The sequence below is a fragment of the Triturus cristatus genome, chromosome 10 (assembly GCF_964204655.1).
Source record: "Triturus cristatus chromosome 10, aTriCri1.1, whole genome shotgun sequence".
Taxonomy (NCBI): domain Eukaryota; kingdom Metazoa; phylum Chordata; class Amphibia; order Caudata; family Salamandridae; genus Triturus; species Triturus cristatus.
In genome coordinates, this window is record NC_140593.1 from 1,074,587,948 (window position 1) to 1,074,607,634 (window position 19,687).

At 49.5% G+C, this 19,687-nt stretch overlaps 1 protein-coding gene across 1 annotated transcript in view; it reads left to right on the top strand.

The window, feature by feature from the left end:
* The window catches only part of MAD1L1 (mitotic arrest deficient 1 like 1), a 2,477,345-nt gene that overhangs the window by 48,801 nt on the left and 2,408,857 nt on the right, over positions 1 to 19,687 (top strand). The window contains exon 4 of the mRNA XM_085629234.1: positions 16,023 to 16,202. Within this exon, the coding sequence (XP_085485360.1) occupies positions 16,023 to 16,202 (180 nt within the window). The remainder of the gene's footprint in view (positions 1 to 16,022; positions 16,203 to 19,687) is intronic.

Genomic DNA, 19,687 nt, shown 5'->3' on the forward strand with positions numbered 1-19,687 from the left:
GAACCGACTGCAGAGCCCGACCAGAGCCTTGATTTCCAGACCTCTCCGACCCTCATCCACATCTGCAGCAGAGCTGAGATCCGTGGAGGCGACGAGCGACGTGGGACCGGCTACCTGGGAAAAGTGGCTAGTAACTTACAGCGCAGCTTCTGAGGTACCCTCGAAGTTGTGCACCGGGGATTGAGAAGCCCCAACCCCAAGCACCATCTGCACCGAAGACCAGCCCCCCACACTCCACGAGTCCTGCGTGGGGCCCTTCAGCATTTTCCTGCTTGCCGCGTCTGTCCGGTTGCTTGCCCGCTGGCTAGTGGCCTTTGTGACGACGCTCCCTGAAATCTTCTGCGCTGGTTTGGCTCCTCCAGACTGGCTCCCGCTTCTCTGCAAAGAAGAAGCACCCCAGACCTTCCTGGTCTGCACCAGAAGCAAGTCCTTTGTTCTTCGTGGGTTCCGCTTGCCAAGGCTTGGTGAGTCCTAGTCCAACTTCGACGCCGCCGACAGCAAGAGCCTTCGTGGGACAGCTCGCCTCCTGGTCCTGGTCGTCCTCGACGCTTCCTGGTCCTCCTGGCTGCAGCGACAAGCTTCACCTTCACCTGCAACTCTTCACGACATCGCCTGGTTCCTTCCTGGTTCCACGTGGTCACTGGCTAGTGACCTTGACTCTGTCCCTTCTGCTTGCAGGTTTCTTCTCTTCTTGATCCCAGCCTTGGGATCCACCGGACACTCCCCCCTGACTGCCTGTCAGCATCTTTCTTCAGGCATCCATAGGAGTCGACGACGAAAACGACGCATCTTCACCCCTATGCACCCGCAGCCTGTGGGCTAGGTAACTTGGGTACTCCGGTGCTCATCAGGATAGTGACTACCCTAGTGTCTAGTTTTCAAGTCTCAACTTCCTAGCTACTCCGGAAGTGTCCTAAATCTATCTATTTCTAAACTGTAACATTGCTATTGACTTTTACGCATTACGCGTGAGTGTTTCCACTCTGCACACGGATCCCGTGGGCCTCCCACTTCCTAACTAACGCTAGTGTAGTGTAGCCCCAGCGATTCCCTAGGCCTAGGCCTATTCTATTTCCGTGACAGTGGTTCTTATACCACTTATTTAGTATATGGTTTGCGTGGCCCCTAGGGCCTAACTGTATTACTTACCTGTGTGACTTACTGTATGCATTAATAAGACTGTGTTGTACTTACCTCTAAACTCATAAAGAGTGCTGAGGGTTTGCTTAGAATAAATACACTTTATTTTATATATATATCTGTTGTGGTGTCCTTTCATTTGGTATTCAAGGGATTATATATGGTATCACAGCTGGCTTCACATGCCATTCAGAGTTTAGCCTAAGACTGCTCTTGTCCATGCTACCACTAGGATAGCTGGTCTATAAGGTTGACTTTACAACCAATCACCATAAGGGTATTTGGACTGATATAAGGTGTACACTATAACTAGTGACATCATACATCAGGCCAACTTCTCACACCCTGCCTCACTTAAATTTCAAAGGGGCTCCCTCATCACAGTGGCAAAGAATTTCACAGCAGTCTTTTGTCAGCCCAAACCTCATGGAGCCTGGGTGGGGCAAGTGTTTAAGTTTCCAGAAACCAGATTTAGAAGGGTCTAGAGGTTTCTCCCACCTCACAGGCTGGCACTAGGTAATAAATACAGGGCCCTTAGACCAACTTTTCTGTTCCCTCCTGGTGCTGCAGAGGACCTCAGAAGTACTGCATTGTACTTCAGAGGACTGCCCTGCTGTTTGAGGCCTGCTTTGTACCACAAAGTACGGCCTTTCTGCTACCAGAGGCCTGCCATGCTGCTTGAGGCCTGCCTTATTGCTTGATTCCAGGACTAACAGAGTAACTCCAGGGCTAGTTGGCTGGCCTCTTGTTCTGAGCTACTGGGACGCAAAAAGATCCAACCTTGAACACGCATCTGGACCCTGCCTGGAGTGACTCTTGCCCTCCCCGCCAGCCTTTGACTTTTCAGAGTGGTGCTAAACATTCCCAAACCGCCAAAAACAAACTTGGGACGCAGAAAACATTCCACCCAAAAGTGACCTGAGAACCCACAGGAGATTGGGGACTAAACCTGCTCGCAGATTCGCTCGAGGTGCATCGCTGGTCGGCCTGACTTTGCGGTAGCTCCCGATATGTTCTTCTCTGCAGCAATAGATCCAATTTAGCAGCTCCTTTCAGGAAAGTTATCCAGCCTTGTGAAGCCTTTGTCGGATACCGCCTGTAGGATCGTTCTTCTTGAGCAGCGGTCTCCAACCAGTCCATCGCGAGCTACCAGTAGCTTGTTGACACCTTCAGAGTAGCTCACAGCCTTGAGCTCATTTTTAAATAAGCACAGGGTCCCATTTTCCTTTTAAAGTTAAGGGAAGGTTGTGTTTATTTTACATTATCATCTTCAGCCTGCAGATAGCAGGGCCTGAAACTGAGCACTACTGGAGTCAGATTTATGACCCAGAGCACACAGGTGAAAAACCGAAGCACTGAGGTATTTAAATATCAAGTAAGTCTCCTTGGCAACTCAATATTTGAGGGTGAGAGCAAAATGTTTCTGAATGCTTTTAATTGGGAGAAAATTATAATGAAAAGTTACTTTAATGATTAAGTTAACTCTAATTTTTAATGTTGTCCCATTTTAAAGTGCTGCATTTACATACAGCAGACATCTTGTTCCTTGTGGCCAGTAGACACTGTGCCATATTTATAACTGAAAAATACAGTTCTTATTTAGTGACTTATCTGTTTCACCCAGACACGGATTGTGGTTTCTACTTGAAGGGTTATCACCCTCCTCAACCAAAACCCCAATTTCCTACACTAACAAAATAAAGATTGACTAACAAACCTTATTTTCCAGGGGAGAAACAGCCATATAAAAACTTTAACATTTCACATCTCATTATATCTAAAAGGTTTGGCGTTTGTATCTACTTTTATGGGTCAGTCCTTTCAAGAGGGAAAGTCATGACTGGTACAAAGATGATCACTTCATTCTTAGTATCGATGGTTTGAGCATTAAACTTACTCCACAGAATTAGATGAACGTCTAACGCCTTGTTACACTTTCTTGGTGGCTTCTTACTATCTCTTATTTAATACTTTAAGAGAGGGTCTCGTGGCCAGTATTTCCCTCCAGTTTTTATAGAAAGAACAAAGAGAAATGTATTTTCTCTAGTGTGCCAATTTACTTGTGCTTGAGTTTAAATTAGTGGAGGACTATCAAGCCATAAAACGTCACAGCATTAGAATACCCATAGTATTCACAGTTGGCAGCATTGAACACCGGTTATGATGTTGGTGCAGCTGGCGTTGGGTATTTTTGGCATTTATAACCTAATACTCCATGGCATGCTTTTAGAGGTAATGGGTGAAGAGAGCCTGTCTCTTGTGGTGAAGTATGGCTCAGCATACTGCTTACAATGAAGGTGTGAAAGCTTGTTGTCTCTTGCGAAAGAATGTCAAGCCACACTGGTTGTGGGCTGAGTGCACAGCACCGATCTGATGGTATAAAATGGGCAGATCACCCTGGTAGTGAGTACACAGTGCTGTAATGTTTGTTCAACACAGTTTATGCATAGGGTTCCCTGGCCTTTGCCATAGGCGGTAATGGGAACTGTATCTTTTCAGGGCGAACCTGGACAGCGCATTCGCTGCTCTGCAAGGCATGCTGTATTTAGGTAGGGATTTGAAGCTGCACCCACTCTCAGCCCATAATTTTCATTGGGTTGTGTCATTGTCCACTGTAAACTGTGGCTGCTTATTGGTCAATAGGCTTAGTAGTCCCTCCTTAGGCAGCAGCGCCCTCTTGTGATAGGCCTTGAGAGTAGTCTCATTTTGTAACCTCCCATGGCAACACCCCCTGTTACGTGTGTTATTACTTGGTAGGCTTTAATTACAGCCTCCAAGCACTATTTTCTCAAATAGCTTTGTCCTGATGCTCTCTCCTAACACTTTTTAAAAAAATGTATAGCACGGGTGCCGAATGCATTTGCAATGCAAGAGGTCTTGCATTCGCGAGATTTTAAGCTATTGGCATTGTAACTGACACTGCCTTTTATCTACCTGTTTTAAAAGCAACACATAAATAAAAGGCATTGTAATTTACAATGCCAACAGCTCAAACTCTGGAAAAATGCGAGACCTATTGCATTGCAAATGCTTGTTTATTAATGCAATACGATCGGCGAGTGAAAGCTGCAATCAAACCCATCTGACAATCTGTTGCTCTAACAATGTGACCGTAGTGCCGTAATTCTCACAAATGACTCTTTCGGGATCGCGGTGAACCCAGATCCCCAGGTATTTAACTGAGTCCATTGCCCACTCAAGAGGATATTCCAGCTCATGCGGGTGTGTGGTTTCGGTCAGTGGTAATGTCACCGATTTAGACCAGTTGATGTGTAACCCGGAAAATCTGGCAAACCTGATTATGTACTCCCGCAGCACTGATGACAGATGTATATGGGGCTTTCGGATAAAAAGGAACATATCATCCACATACAGTGAAATGATGAGTGGACGGTGGTGCAGATTAAGAGCCGCGTGTTTGTGATGTTGCCTGATGAGACATGCCAACAGTTCTAGTGTTAAGGCAAACAGGAGGGGCGAAAGGGGACACCCCTGCCTGGTGCCTTTGGTGATGAAAGGCTTCCGATGTGTGCCCACTCACCCGGCCCGCGCTGAGGGACGTGCATACAGGAGTCGCACCCAGTTGACAAAAATATGGGGAAACCCATCCGCTGGAGAATGAAGAATAGATAGTCCCATTCAATTGAATCATATGCTTTGGCAGCGTCAAGCATGACAGCTGCCGCCGGAAGATCAGGAGAAAGAGTGTGAAAGAGGGCAAGTAGTGTGCGAAGATTGTGGGAAGTGGAGCGCGTAGGTATGAACCCAGACTGGTCTGGTAGCACCAGATTTTGCATTAGTGGTTGAAGGTGGGTAGCGATAATCTTCGCCAATATCTTTTTTTTTTTTTTTTTTATAACTGTTTATTGAAATTAAACAACTCTATCATGCTTTACAGATATTTGCTTCATACGTCACAGTAGTACACAAGGTTTAAGGGCTAGCACATATTTCCCCCACTACTACGGGAATCCCAACCAGTCCATGCAATGGTATTTATATCATACAGTGTTCTTCGGGTGTAGGGACATCCGGGGGCTCGCACAGTCCTCCCCGGTACTCATTCCATTTAGTCCACAGTGCAATCCATTTTTGGGGGCACCCCCGAGCCACATAGACCGTTTTTTCTCTGAACATACACCAGTCCATGTCCTCTTTCCACTACTTCAATTTTGGCGGCACGGTGGCCCCCCATGCCTGCGCTATGTCACGTTTAGCAATCATCTGCCCTAAAGTGGCCCATATTCTCCCTTTCACATCAAGATCTGTGGGCTCCCAGACCTTCAATAGGCATCTCTTGGCCTCGGGCCTAAGTGGAACACCCCAGATCCCGCTCATGCAGTTTAAGACTTTCCCCCAGTAACATTGAATTAGCGGGCATTCCCACAGAATATGCATGAACCCGCCTTCCATCCCACACCGTCTCCTACAGTGCCCATCTGCGCTTTTGCCCATCATCATTAATTGCTTCTCTGAGAGGTTTGCCCTGTGCATGATTTTTGGTTGGACTAGTCGGAGTTTGGCGGATATGGCCACTTCCTTTGGCGACGTGACTGCCACCTGCCAGTCCTCATCGTCCATTTCGAGTCCATCTCGCACCCATTTCTCCCGTAGTGCGGTGAGGGGATCGGGGGTGTTATTAATAAGCTTCTTGTATGTGAGCGATATACATTTGTCTGGTAGGTGCCCGCCGAGCAGCCGGTCCTCGAGTGGGGACGACTCAGGCAACACCGTACCAGACGGGATATTAGCCTGCAGTGAGTGCTTAATCTGTGCATATCGGAAGCGCTCTGAGTCAGCCATTTCGTATGTCTGCTGTAAGGTTGAGAAGGGAATCACTCCTGCCCTCTCCCAGAGGTCTCTGATGTGCGAGATACCTATTAGGTCCCACCTGTCAAAACCTTTTGTGTGCCCCAATGTTCCCAGCTGTTCAGCATCCCAGAGAGGGGTGGCCATAGTGAGCCTGTTGGCCCATCCTAACGCTTTGGTGACTATGTGCCACAGCTGCACAGCGTGTTTCGTGGGCCCGGTAAGCGTGAACCTAGCTGGTTTGCAGTAAAGTGCTCTTGTGAAGTCGCCACCGGGCAGTAACCACCTGTCCATACCGTACGCCGGGTCGTCCCCACTCCCGTATTGGCATTGGTTGATAGCGGCCAATTGCGCTGCCCAGTAGTACTTTTTGATGTCGGGGAGGGCGATACCTCCATCGTACCAGCCGAGCGTAAGCTTACCGAGTGCTATCCGTGGCCTGCCATCCCATAGCAATTCTCTCTGCAGGGTCTCGACCTCTTGAAAGAATGCCCGTGGTACCACCTCTGGATAGTTCTGAAGAGCATATAAGAATCGAGGCAGGGCCATCATCTTAAACAGTGCAGCCCTCCCGAGCAGGGACAAGGGCAACTTTTTCCAGACCTCAACATCCGTCATAGCCTCCGCAGGGGGGGGATCAAGTTCCTCTCGTATCTAACTCTGGTATCGGTGGTTATATAGATACCTAGATACTGGAATCCCTCAGCCGCCACCTGTATCGTGCAGTCTCTAGGAAGGGGGGGGGGGGGGGGAGCCCCGTGAAGTACATAGATTGTCGATTTGCTCCAGTTGATACGTAAACCAGAGTTTCGTCCGAAACTGGCAAAGATGTCTAGTACTACCCTCAGTGAACGCGCAGGGGAAGAGAGGTAGAGAAGGATGTCGTCTGCATATAGCGAAATTCTATCCTCCCAACCCTCGGTCCAGCGAAGTCCGCAGACAGACATCACTCCGGATCCACGCCGCGAGCGGCTCCAGGGAGATGGCAAACAATAGCGGCGAAAGAGGGCACCCCTGTCTGGTCCCCCTTCCCAGGGCGAACACCTCCGACCTTTTATTATTGACCGCTACTTGTGCCAGCGGGTCCGCATACAGAAGGCGGATCCACCCTACGAAGCTGGGTCCGAATCCCATCTTCTGAAGCACTGCAAAGAGGTATGCCCATTCTAATGTGTCAAATGCCAGGGTGGCGTCTAACGAGACCACCGCGTCCTCCTGAATTCCAGGGCAACGCCCCAGAACTCCATGCAGGCGCCGCAGGTTGAGGGCTGTATTCCGATGTGGTATAAATCCTGATTGGTCCGGGTGCACTAACTTAGTGATGATAGGTCGGAGTCTGTTAGCTAACAGTTTCGCCAGTATTTTGGGCTCTGCATTTAGAAGGGATATTGGTCTATAGGAGGCACACTCGTCTCTAGGCTTCCCAGGCTTTGGAATGGTGACCAGCGTTGCTATTCGTTGCTCCCTCAGCAGCTTACCAAGCTTCTTACTGTCATCGAACATAGCTTTCAAATGTGAGACTATTTTGTCTGGCTTGAGTTTGTACAGTTCGATAGGAAGACTGTTGGGCCCCATCGCTTTGCCTACCTTAAGATCCCCCATCGCCTTAGCCAGCTCTTCTGTAGTGAGGTCCCCCTCCAGCACATCGCGATCTTGGTCAGAGAGAGTGGGCAGTTTAATGTCCGCTAAAAACTCGGCTGAGTCATTCTCCGTGAGCTCAGAGTCTCTACGGTACACCCTCTCAAAATGTGTCTAGCAAATTCCCTAGCTATGTCGTGTGGCTCAGAGAGGAGAATACCCGATGCACTCTTAATCTCGGAGACAACCCTCTGTGCCTTCTCTTTTTTATCGAGCCAAGCTATAAGCTTACCCGCCTTATCACCCTGATCGTATATGCGTCCATCCCTTTCATGCGCCAAAGCTTGTGCCGCGTCTGTGGCTACAGATTTGTATTCTGCCGCCCTCAGCTGCAATTGATGGGTGAGATCGTCATCGAGGCCGCTCCCTGAACTTTCCTCTAGTCTAGCGATTTCACATTCGATCTCCCTCAGCTGTTTTTCTTTATCTGCCCGTCTACCAGCGATCACCGAGAGGGCCTGGCCCCTGAGCACTGTCTTGAATGCCTCCCACAGAGTAGCAGGGGAATCCACAGTGCCTTCATTATCGAGGAAATATTGTTCCACGACTCTACCCAGTGCTGCTCTAGTTTCTGGCCCCTTCAAATACCAAGGGTTGATACGCGGTATACCCTCAATTCGTTGGTCCCCGATCGTGAGGTGGGCCCATAGCGGTGAGTGGTCAGAGATGCCCCTAGGCAAGTGTTTGATGTCTGTTGTTCGCATGTCTGCCTGCACTGGAGATAGAATATAGTAAATTCGCGAGAGCGTACGATGAGCTCCCGACAAGAATGTGTATTCTTTACTATTCGGGTGTCGCCGTCTCCAGAGATCTACAAAACCGAAGGCGTCAAATGTAGGAAGCCACTGCTGTCCCGGAACTATGTCCCGGAGAGGATGCCTGTCCAACGCCCCCGAAAGGACGGCGTTGAAATCGCCCCCAATCACCAGGCGCCCCTCCGGAAGCCCGAGCAGAAAGGTGCCCAGATCCCTATAGGATTGGACTTGTAATCCAGGTGGAATATACACCGCCACGAGCACGAGCGCACGCCCCTCCCATACCCCCGCAACCGCCACAAACCGTCCAAGCGGGTCCACCCAGTTTTGCTGGGCCTCGAAGGGAAAGCTATGGCGCGACAAGACTCCTACTCCCCTAGAGCCGGTAGTGAACCCTGCATGGGCAACCAGTATGTAGCCCCATCGGTTGAGTGCTTTACATGAGTTACCTATTAGATGTGTTTCTTGCAGCAATGCCACATCTGGGGAGTGCCGCTTGAGGTGTTGTAGCACAATACTTCTTTTGATTTTGTCCCCCAACCCATTGACATTCCAACTTATAAGTTTAAGACTTTTATCCCAGTGCATGGTTGTTGTGAAAGGAGCTCGCCTCAAACCATTCGTGTACCCTGCCTACCCCTCGGCGTATGATCACGTCGGATTCGTATGACAGATAAAAACTCCCCCCCTCCCTTTCCCCCCCGCCCACCGCCCAACATACCTGAACAACAAACTCAATAACTCCATCATCCAGCCCCCCCTCCCTGCTACCCTGCCACGTAGGTTCCAAACTACCCACATCCCCAATCAGCAGAGTGCCTATCGCCCCAACAGGTGAACAACTATGCCTTGGGGCAGCGGTCAGTGGCAGACCCCAGCCGTCCGCTGCTGTATCCCCCGTGTCACAGTAGCATAACTGCCAGTCATGGGGAGTAGAGCGGTTCCTCCACTCCCAGGTGTAACCGGTTGTGGTAATACGTGAGGCACCCCCAAAGCGCAGCACCAAAAGTATGTGACCCACACACAGCCCAGCGAGTCCATATCCCGCCACCCCCTGGGTCCGCACCCCCAGGGTATACATTACAGTTTTTCACCATCTGTCCCTGGCGAGTCATGGCTGCGCCGCTCCCATCGGTTCCGCTATCCCGTCGCTGGGCCCGGGCTGCTGGACCGCGATCTCCACGTGCGCCCAGTACAGTGTTCCTGGTCTAGAAGGTCTCCCGTGGTCGCTCCCCCACGAGGCCCTGATTCCTTGCGCTTCGCCGTGGCTCCGGGGCCCTTCCTTTAGTCCGACTTCCCCTCTAGCCAGTCACGGACCTCTTGGGGATCGGTGAAGAAGAGTGACTTCCCGTCTACGAGGATTTTTAGCTTCGCCGGGAAGAACATCATATATTTGATCCCGCGCTGTCGCAAAGCTGCTTTCACCCCTTCAAAGGTGCGCCTCTCCTGCTGTACCTTCAACGTGAAGTCCGGAAAGAACCGAATGGTAGCGTTGTCCAATTTAACGTCCCCCCGGGTCCTGGCTGCCTGCAAGATGGCATCCCGGTCTCTGTAGTTCAGGATCTTTGCGATAATAGTTCTGGGAGGCACTCCCGGCCGCGGTTTGGGAACTGGCGCCCTATGGGCCCTTTCTACCGTGAAGAGCGACGATAGTCTGGCAGGCTTGAGGTGGTTCATGATGAGGTCCTCCAGGAAGAGGTCAACGCTCGGGCCCTTCCGTCCCTCCGGGACCCCCACCACTCTAACGTTACTGCGCCGGGCCCTCCCTTCTTGGTCCTCGAGCTTCATCGCCATCTGACGGTGTTGATGAGTCAGGGCGTTTATTCTCTCTTCCAAGCGTTTAGTGGTTGTCTGCAGGTCCGTTACATGTATCTCAGTCTCTTTGACCCGGTCTGTAGTTTTGAGAAGCTTCCCGCCGCGATCCACGCCCGTTCATGCTGGTCCCTCTGCCTCCCTAGGATTGCACCCCGGCCGGTGTGTCGACTCCCCGGAGGAGGTGCCGCGGTCACACACAAGGCAGCCCCCGGGGTCCGACAGCCGCTCCCGCGCTGTTCTCCGAGCAAACAGGAGTCGCCTCAGTAGGTCACCATATGTCCCGGTAGCGTCGCCCCACTGCTTGACCCTCGTCGTGCCGTGAGTTGGCCCATGCACGCCCAAGTCGGGCTCCTGCCGCCGCAATGTTCGGCCTATGCGCCGTCCTCGCTCACAGAACACCGCAGCACCCAAGGCGGGCACGCACCTCCCCGGATCTCCGTTGGACCCGCTCACCTTCTCGGCACCGCTGGTTCTCCAGGCACCTCTCCCCACACCGTAGCGGTCCGCCTCCAACGCGCTGGCCGCCCTCGTCGTTCCCGCAGAGGCCCAGTCGCATCTCTCACCGGGACCGTTATGTACGCCGTCTCCCAGTCGGCCAGCCGTCCGATCAGTGTCCGGGGTCTCCGGTCGATTGGCCGTCCAGCGCCCGCCTCGCCTGAGGTAGAGGCAGGGAACGTCCGAGAGAGCCCCACAGCTTCCGCACTCTCCACAGCCTCTCGCGTTCTGCCGCCGGGTCCTCGCGTGGTTCTCGCGCCCGCACGCAGGTTGCTCGGGCGCCGCCACCCAGATGCGGCGCCGACGGCACTCTTCCCCGGCTCTCCCGGGCTTCGGTCCGAGGTTTTGGCGGACTTTCTTAAGGTTTTCCGGGGTTGGTGCCCCCTCCGACACCTGGGGCGCCGCTCTATCTCTGCTCAATCGGATTTGGACGGATTTTACGGGGTTTGAAGGCCCCGGCTGCGGCGGAGCGGTCGCGTTAAGCGGCCATCGCTGTCGGCGCCAAGCCACGCCCCCTTCGTCAATATCTTTACAAATGTGTTGATGAGCGACAAGGGGCGGTATGAATCGCAGAGGTCGGGCGATTTATCTTTTTTTAATAGGGTAATGATGAGTGCTTCACGAAGGGATGGGGGGGAGCACGCCTGAATCGTGGGCCTCTGCGTAAATTTCTATCAGGAAGGGGGTGAACTCTTCAGCATATGCCTTGTAAAATTCGGGTGGGAATCCGTCTGGGCCTGGTGCTTTTTTGTTAGGGAGAGATGCTATCGCCATACGAATATCTTCTGCTGTAATAGGGTGATTGTGATATTCTCTGTCCATCCGACAGCCAAGCAATGGCTACTTGTGACAAATAGTCATCTAGTTCCTCAGCAGCTGCATCACACCGCAAAGTGTATAGGTTCATGTATGTTTGTCTGAACTGTTCCAGTATATCCGTGACGCTGAAGTTGTCCTGTCTTGCCCCATCTGTGATCTTAGTAATGATGTTGTGATGCACACGGTGTTTAATCTTTGTGGCCAAGTGATGCCACGGTCTCCCACCCTCTCCATACGAACGTGCCACAGCATGTTTTGATATGTACCAGAGCTCTGTATCTGCTTGTTTAGCATGTTCAAGGATAGCTTCTTTAATGGATACTAAGGTTGCATCGCATGGTGCGCGCTCATAGTCGCGTTCAAGGCTGGTCAGTGTGGATTTCACACTGGTGATTTGTCCCCTCAAGTCCTTTAAAATACCAGCGGATGTTTTGATACAGTGACTTCGAATGGTATCTTTAAACCCCTCCCACAGTACCCCGGCGCTATCAACAGAACCCCTGTTCTGATCAAAATATCGGACAATGGCTTCGCGGATAGTTTCCAAATAAAGGGGGTCCAGCAATGCCTCAGTGCGAAGGCGCCATGTGAAGACCTGTTGAGGGATGTTCATAGTAAGGCGAACGGGACAGTGATCTGAGAGTGTACGCGGCAAATGCTCCACCCCATCACCCACCCTGCCACCTCCTCACCCACCAGCCAGTAATCAAGACGATACCAGGTGCCATGAACTGCGGAAATGTGTGTGCCCTCACGTGTCTCTGTATGCCTGCGGCGCCATATATCAAGCAATCAAAATTCCGCCATCCCACTGCCAATCACACGGGCTGCACCCGGGGAGTGCCCCTCTTTACCACTAGACTTATCCCTGCTGGGGTCCAAATGAGTGTTAAGATCGCAACCCCCCCCCCCCCACCCCTCCGAAGATCGCAGCGTCTGGCCAGTCGCGCAGTACCACGAGGAGGCTCTCGAATAGGCCAGGGTCATCTGTTAGGACCGTATGAATTCACAAAGGTGATCAGCTTGCCTGCCAACGCCCCGTGTACCATGGCATACTGTCCTGCAGAGTCAACATGAGTGTGATGTGCTGTAAAAGGAAGGCCTTTCTTTAATAATGTGAGCACTCCCCAGCTATAGGGGGAATAGGAAGAGGCCAGACGGTAACCAGCCCAGCGTGCCCCAACCAACGTGTCTGTGTGTTTAGTGAGATGAGTTTCTTGTAGGAGGGCAATATTAATTGTAAGCCGTTCTAAATGAGCTATCACTTTGTTTTGGGCAAATTGAGCCCCCGCACGTTCCATGTGAGGCAAGAAATTGTCAAACCAGTACTGTGCATTTCAAGAGTAACGCATGTGGAAAACGGAATCTGCCTATGTCCAGTATGTGAACAAGGATGTGTAGGCAACACCCAGCCGGATAGCAACAATATGTAGCCACATAAACCCCAGAGCAATACCCACCCTCCCCTCACCCCCCACCCACTTTAGCAACCCCAACATGCCAAAGCCATCCCACGACCCCAGAAACAGATCTCAAGTGCAGCACCAGGGAAACAACCATATGCGGGGAACACCCATGTAGGGGGGTGCCAGAGCACAAACTCCCTCCCAATGAAGTTAGGGGGTGGCCGAACCAACTTAGTGTCCTTCCCAGGCCCCGCAACCACATATCAGAGGAACACAACAGGGGATTCCCCCCCCCAACAATGAAGCAAAATAATACAGTGTAGAAAAGCAGGAAATCAAAGAATCAGAAATCCGATGGGCAGTGATAACACTCACGCCTCATCTCAGTCACTCTTCCAACCTAGGCAGAGCTATTATGAAGTCAACTCAGGCCACTTGCTGATTCACCATGTGCAGTATCTTCATCATTATCTGCGTGTCTGGGGGAGCGGTTTCGGCGGGAGACAGATTTGGCGAAGTCCAATGCTGATTTTGGGCATGTGAATAATGTGTACTTTCCATTGCCCTCCACACGCAGTCTCGCCAGGTACAGCATGGCATATGGTATGTGCGCGGCCAGCAGCAATTTCTTGGCGGGCTGATATTCCCTGCGCGCCTCCTGCACCGCCATGGTGAAGTCTGGCTAAAAAGCAGGTGTGTTTCCTTCATGAACAATGGTACCCTTCTCCCTCGTAAGACGGAGCACCGTATTCCGGTCTCTATAGTTTAAAAGGCGGGCAATTATGGGGTGAGGTGGGGCGCCTGGAAGCGGTCGTGCAGCCAAGGAGAGATGTGCCCGCTCTACAACGAGAACCGGGGACAAGTGTTCCGCTCCAAAGATGTCACGCAGGAGTTTCTCGACAAAGGTCTCCAGGCGGCCTGTGTTCGTGGATTCTGGAAGGCTCGTAATTCGCACGTTGTTACGTCGTGATCTGGCTTCTAAATCTTCATTACGGGCCTGTATGGCAGCCAGAACCTTCCCCATGGAGGCCGCCTTAGTCGTAACCTGCTGTAAAGCATCCTCAGTGTCTGAAATGCTTGTCTCCGCCTCCCCCAGCCGCTGAGCATACTTGTCTAGTTTTTTTTGTAAACAAATTTTATTCGTCAAAGACACATCCAGCGAAGCTCTGTGACCCAGAGACTTCAACCATATCAAAAGACAACATACCAGCTTTGACATTTTTCTCATGAAGTATCGTATACAGACTACAAAAGAGACATGCAGAACCAAAGCAGTCACCTCCCTTAAAAAAACATAACACCACCCCCCACCCCACTCCCCCACCCATCGCACTGTCCATCCAGTCAAATCAGCAGATCTACTTGTCTAGTTTTGACGACATATGGTCCATACGAAGATTAAGATGATCAATTTTACCATCAATGGATTGAAAACTGGCCTGCACAGCAAGAAGAGTTTTATAAATATTGATAAGATGGTAATTTGGCCGGTCAGCCTCTGAGTCCGATGCTGCATGCTGAGTGGCTCTGCTTTAATGTTTGACCATATATTGCTTACAAAGAAGTCGTTGCTTCTGATCCCACAAATTATGTCACTTTAAGGATTAAAGTTGATCTTTCCATAGTTGTTGGGCACCTTCGTAAATGGAACACATCTGTTGTGCAAAGATGACCGATAGTTTGCAACGGACTGGTTTGCGGATGTTCCGCCATGGGGCAATGGACTTTAGATGTGGGTGTTTATCCTGGAGTGATTTTGCCATTATGTTGGCTGCTCGTGCATACCTTTTTGTTTCTTGCAACTCTCTGGAAGAATGGCGGCAGCTTTTTTTTAAGCTAGTAGACTGCTGCAATCCACGTTGTGGTTTTCACTTGCCACCCTGCCCTGGCATTCCGCCGTCTGCTACATAGTTTTAGTCTGTACAGTGCAGTCAGCGAAATGCCTGCTAGGAGGAAAGTGGGGGCATAAAATCATATTTTGCCCACTGCTATGGGATGCAACAGGAGTGTCTTATTTTCTTCAAATTTGATTGAAAAGTTTGGAGCTTACTAGGAGCCGTCAGACCCCCAAGCCTGTTTCGAGGTTGCTCTGGTTAACTTGACTTGGTAATATGTGCTGGGTGGGGGTTGGGTGGGTGTCATTACCTTTATATCGAAGAATGATGCAGCACAAATGGTCTCCACTAAGAGCAATTACTACAATTCTCAAATACTCCGCTACACAGCCTTAACTAGCAGTTTAAAACCAATTACTTCTTTCATCAAGGCCTCCTGATCTCTGTTGCTCACACTATTTGAGGAGAGGAGTGTCTTAGGATCATTTAGCCTAACTCCACTTACCACCTCAGTCCAAAGTCCTGCAAAGCTCATGGTGCTGCTAACTCATATTTATTTCTAGATTCTTTTGCAACGCAAACACAAGGAGATGATGGACAGAGTGCTGAAACTTTTCAGACACTCACCCCCCAGTCACAGATCTGGGTTGAATCCATCATCATTCTTTAGCTAACTTTGCCACCCTTGTGTTGCTAGATTCTATTGCATGCATTGCGGTCCCATGAATTGGAGTCACTCCCTCTACACAACCCTCTGATTCTGTAAATGTTTGTTGTTTTTTTTTTTGTTACTCTGGGGCTAACCCCGCCTTCCCCCAAAAGAGATTTTGGCTTGAGTTATGGGACTATCTTTTTATAGATATAACCACCTGATTGCCCTACTGTGTAAGAGTGGGTAGTGGGTTTAAATCTCCCCCCACCAATCTCCATGTCAACATCAAAATTTACACTAAATGTAATAAACTACTTTTTTTTTTATATAACACAATTATATTAATTTTAGTCAACATCTCAACAAATTCAGAGGGAAAATCGTAAGCAATATCGAGATGAGACATCATGTCCAATTCCCTACCGACCATAATAGAATCTGGTCTCTTGCTCTAGAAAAATGTGTTCTGCTATTTTTAAAAGCGGGAAAATCTCTGCAGTCCCTTTGATGAAATGTATTCAATGATTTGAACTGCATCTGAAGACCTGGACACCAAGGTTTGTACAAAAGACACTTCCTAGTCCTTTGCAAGAATGAGATGTCTAGCAGATGTCTTTAGCTGCCTCCTTCAGTTAGTGCTCTGCTTTTCTTTTTTCAGCGAGAGGCAGATCGTAACCAGGATCTGCTCAATCGTATAAAGCAACTGCAGGACAAAGAAACTGAAGCCAAGAATAAGCTAGTAGAACAAGTTGAGATGAATAAGACTTTCAAGAAGAGCATGGAGGCTCAGAGCAAGAAGCTGCTGGAGAAGGAGAGTAAACTGTCTGAAGCGAACAAGGTAAATGTTCTGCCTTAAGAGGTTGAAGTCACGAAGGAGTCAGTAGCCTTTCTGATTTTTAATCTTGTTGTTGAAGAACGGTCTGTCAATATATATTGTATCTGTGAGGGTTCCTTATTTTGTTGGGAATCTTACCAACTTTGACTAAAATGTGGGAGGATTGATAACAGACGATGAATAATGGGCTTATGTAAAATGCCCTCTCGTATTATCGACCATCACGTTAAAGGTATATCTGACTGCGTCCCGCGACCCTACTGAACTGCAACGCAGTGTGTTTGGTACAGTGTTCGTTCCAGTAGCTTATGGTACAGTTCCAATAGAGCCCTTTGATGGCCGTTGCTGAATGGGACAATCTAGGAACACACACCTGCACTGTAGATAAAGGTACTATTTCTTTACCTGTGTGACACATTGTTGCTGCTGCCGACTCTCTTGTCCAGGTTTTGACAGCAGGTAGCATTCTCTTCTTAGATACAGCATAGCCTTTGAATAATTGCATATCATAAGTGAGGAGGTACCCATGGAGCTAGAATTATGCAACCATGACCATTGTTCTGTTCATTTTAGATTCACAAAGATAACCTGTATCCACCAGATGTGGAGACATCCTTCTGCCAGTGGTTCAAGGGAAGAGCCACTAGAGAAAGGGAGAGGCAACTTTGGAGCTTTTTTTTTTCAAAACATGTCAACATGGTTCACCTTATGAATTTTATTTCTCTTCTTTTTTTTGTTTTTGTGTTGAATAACTTTTTTTTGTTTAAATGAGACAGAACAAAAGCCAAGCCTTGTGCAAAACATGCAAATAAAGCTAGCAAGTAGGCATCATCATTCCACAATTCCGAACAAAGAAGTATGTCCATATCCCGGAAACCAGAGAGCCGTAGCCCCTATGACCGTGCCACTTGTCAAAGTCAGTAGGCTAAGAAATCAGTACACCACTATTAAATCTCAACTCGGCATGGGCTTGAAGTAGCGTAACTCATTGTCAATGAGTCCGGGCCTAGATGAGCAAGGTTATAAGAAGCTTCCATGATGTTCTTCCCAGCCTTCCCATATTTTTATACACTTACTGGGGCACCCTCTAGCCTGATATAGCAGGTGTTCCCAGCCCATACAGAAATCCATGCCCTTTGCACACCCCTCCCAGGACTGGGCCTTCACATTCTTCCATGCGCTCGCAAGGTCTTGCTTCGCCACAAGTAGTCCCAACCTGAGCAGCACCTTCTGACGTTGGTTACTCTCCACATCCTCTATAATATTTAAAAGGACCAGTTTCTGCTCCCTTGGGTCATCCAACTCAACACTGACTCCAGAGTCCCCAACACTCCCTCTCAGAAGAGTGATAAAGTGACGGCTCCGAAAGGTGTGTACCAGATCTCCATTAACATTGCTGCATCGTGGAGGCCTAGGAACCACCGTCTGTACCAGAATGGGAAAGAGACATGGACTGGTGCATGGTGACGGAAAAGACAATATATATATCCAGAGGATGTCCTAAAAAGTGGGTGCAGATCTGGGAGAAATGGAACAACTACAGGGGAGGTATTTACGAGCCCCCGCAGCTGGGGTTGAAACTGGACCCGGGTTAGCTTAAGTACACATAGGCCGGGGGAAGGGGGAATCGATAAATAACATGAATGATTTCTGGTCAGTGATAAAGTGTGAAAGGAAAGCTACATCCCTGAGCGTTTATGTATGTATAATGATTGAAACCTGTAACCTTGTCATCAATAAAAAGAATTTGGAGAAAAATAAAATGGCTGCGTCGCAGGCAGTTCCCCGAGCTTATCATTCTCATATGGGATAGTCGTGTCTGAGCAAGGTATTGGGGGTGCAGTATTTTAAGTTGGATAAGACGTAATTGAGCAGCCACCACTGTCTCCCTTGGATCTGTTGATGCCTTCCTCCAGTCCCCGTCCTTAATCTGGCCTAGATCTCGAGCCCATGGCTCCCTCATTGTCACCATAGCTTCCGGCTGCTGCTGCAACAGTGCTTGATAGAGCGCTGACAGCTTATGCATTTTATTTACAGTCAGCAGGCTTTTTACCTCTAGGGGTGAATAGGCTTGGATTTCAGTATCTGTCGGTAAACCGGGGGTAAGGGCGTATCGAAGCTGGAGATAATGAAAGAACTGGGAGCAATGAATTTGGTATTCCGTCTGCAGCTCTGAGAAAGCCTTAAGGGACCCGTGTATGAGGACTCTTGCCCCCCTCCCCACTTCCCATTGTCGTGATGCTGATGGCACCCCATTTGGCGAATCCGCTAGGGGCCGATACCTGGGGAAGTGTTGTCCACCTCCATAGCGTGGTCTCTAGCGTCAGCTGGTTAGCCCATCCTGCAACTTTTGTTGCCTCTTTCCATATTGTCAATATCACTTGTGTCGAAGTGGGCATAGTGCTCGGCCAGTCGCCACTGTATAGCAACTGTGGAGGACCGTTGTGACCCAGAACCCATCTGCCCACAGCGTAGGCCGGGTCCCTGAATGCCGGCCGAGCACTTTGCCAGGGCCGGTTTTGGTTGTTCAGAAAACTTTGGCGATTTCGCCTCCTTTCTCAGTTTGGCATCACACATTGCTGAATCCCAACAGAATACATATCCATCTCCCAATCATATTGCTTGTTTGGTTTAACCGCTGAAGGCATTGAAATGGTAAATCCAATTTTACCACAATCAGTAGCCCATGATCAAGAAAACAGCCTTTCCTATTTTACCATATGAAATAAATTGCTTTATTATTGTCATAGAAAGGCTCATTCTTGAAGGGTAGGTATCTTGCTGTGAATCTGTATCTGTGCTACCTAAGAAATCAGTTCCGTTTAACTTTTGAAGTAATTTTGGCAGGATGTTGTTTTAGGTCAAACATTCCCAGAGTCACGCACTGGTTCAAACCCTTCCAGGCGCGGCTTTCTAACTCCTCTACATAGCATTCCCGCATGGATTGCTCAGGGCCCACAAATGCACATTCCAAAAACTGAACTGCTTGTATTTATAACGAATCTGTACAGTAGTATGCAAATTAAAGAATAGCATTGCAAACAAATCCAACATGATGGGTTTTAAAAGCCGCCACGCTCAGCTGTAGTTGTTGAAATGCAAGGCAGTCAGCATCACCAATGGAAGAAAAGCATTGGATTAGTTACAGTAGGGGAGAACCTTTCCCAAGTCTCCATTAGCTGTGCGGCGCCCCAGGCAAGTTCTGATGGCGCACTGGGGTGACGCGGCGCACAGTTTGGGAACTACTGGTCTATGGGGTATATGGATGATTTAGCTGTGTTAATCCTCAGGCCCGAGTAGGTCCCAAAAATGTTCAAGATTTGCAGAGCTCGTGGCCCAGAGATGGAAGGATCATCCAGGAAGTGCAGAACGTCATCTGAGTACCGTGATATTCTGTTGCGCACTGTCGAATACCACTGGAAACTGCGGAGCAAAGCATCTACCCTCCCCCATCCTGTCAGGGACTCCTTTACTGGGGCAAAGAGCAG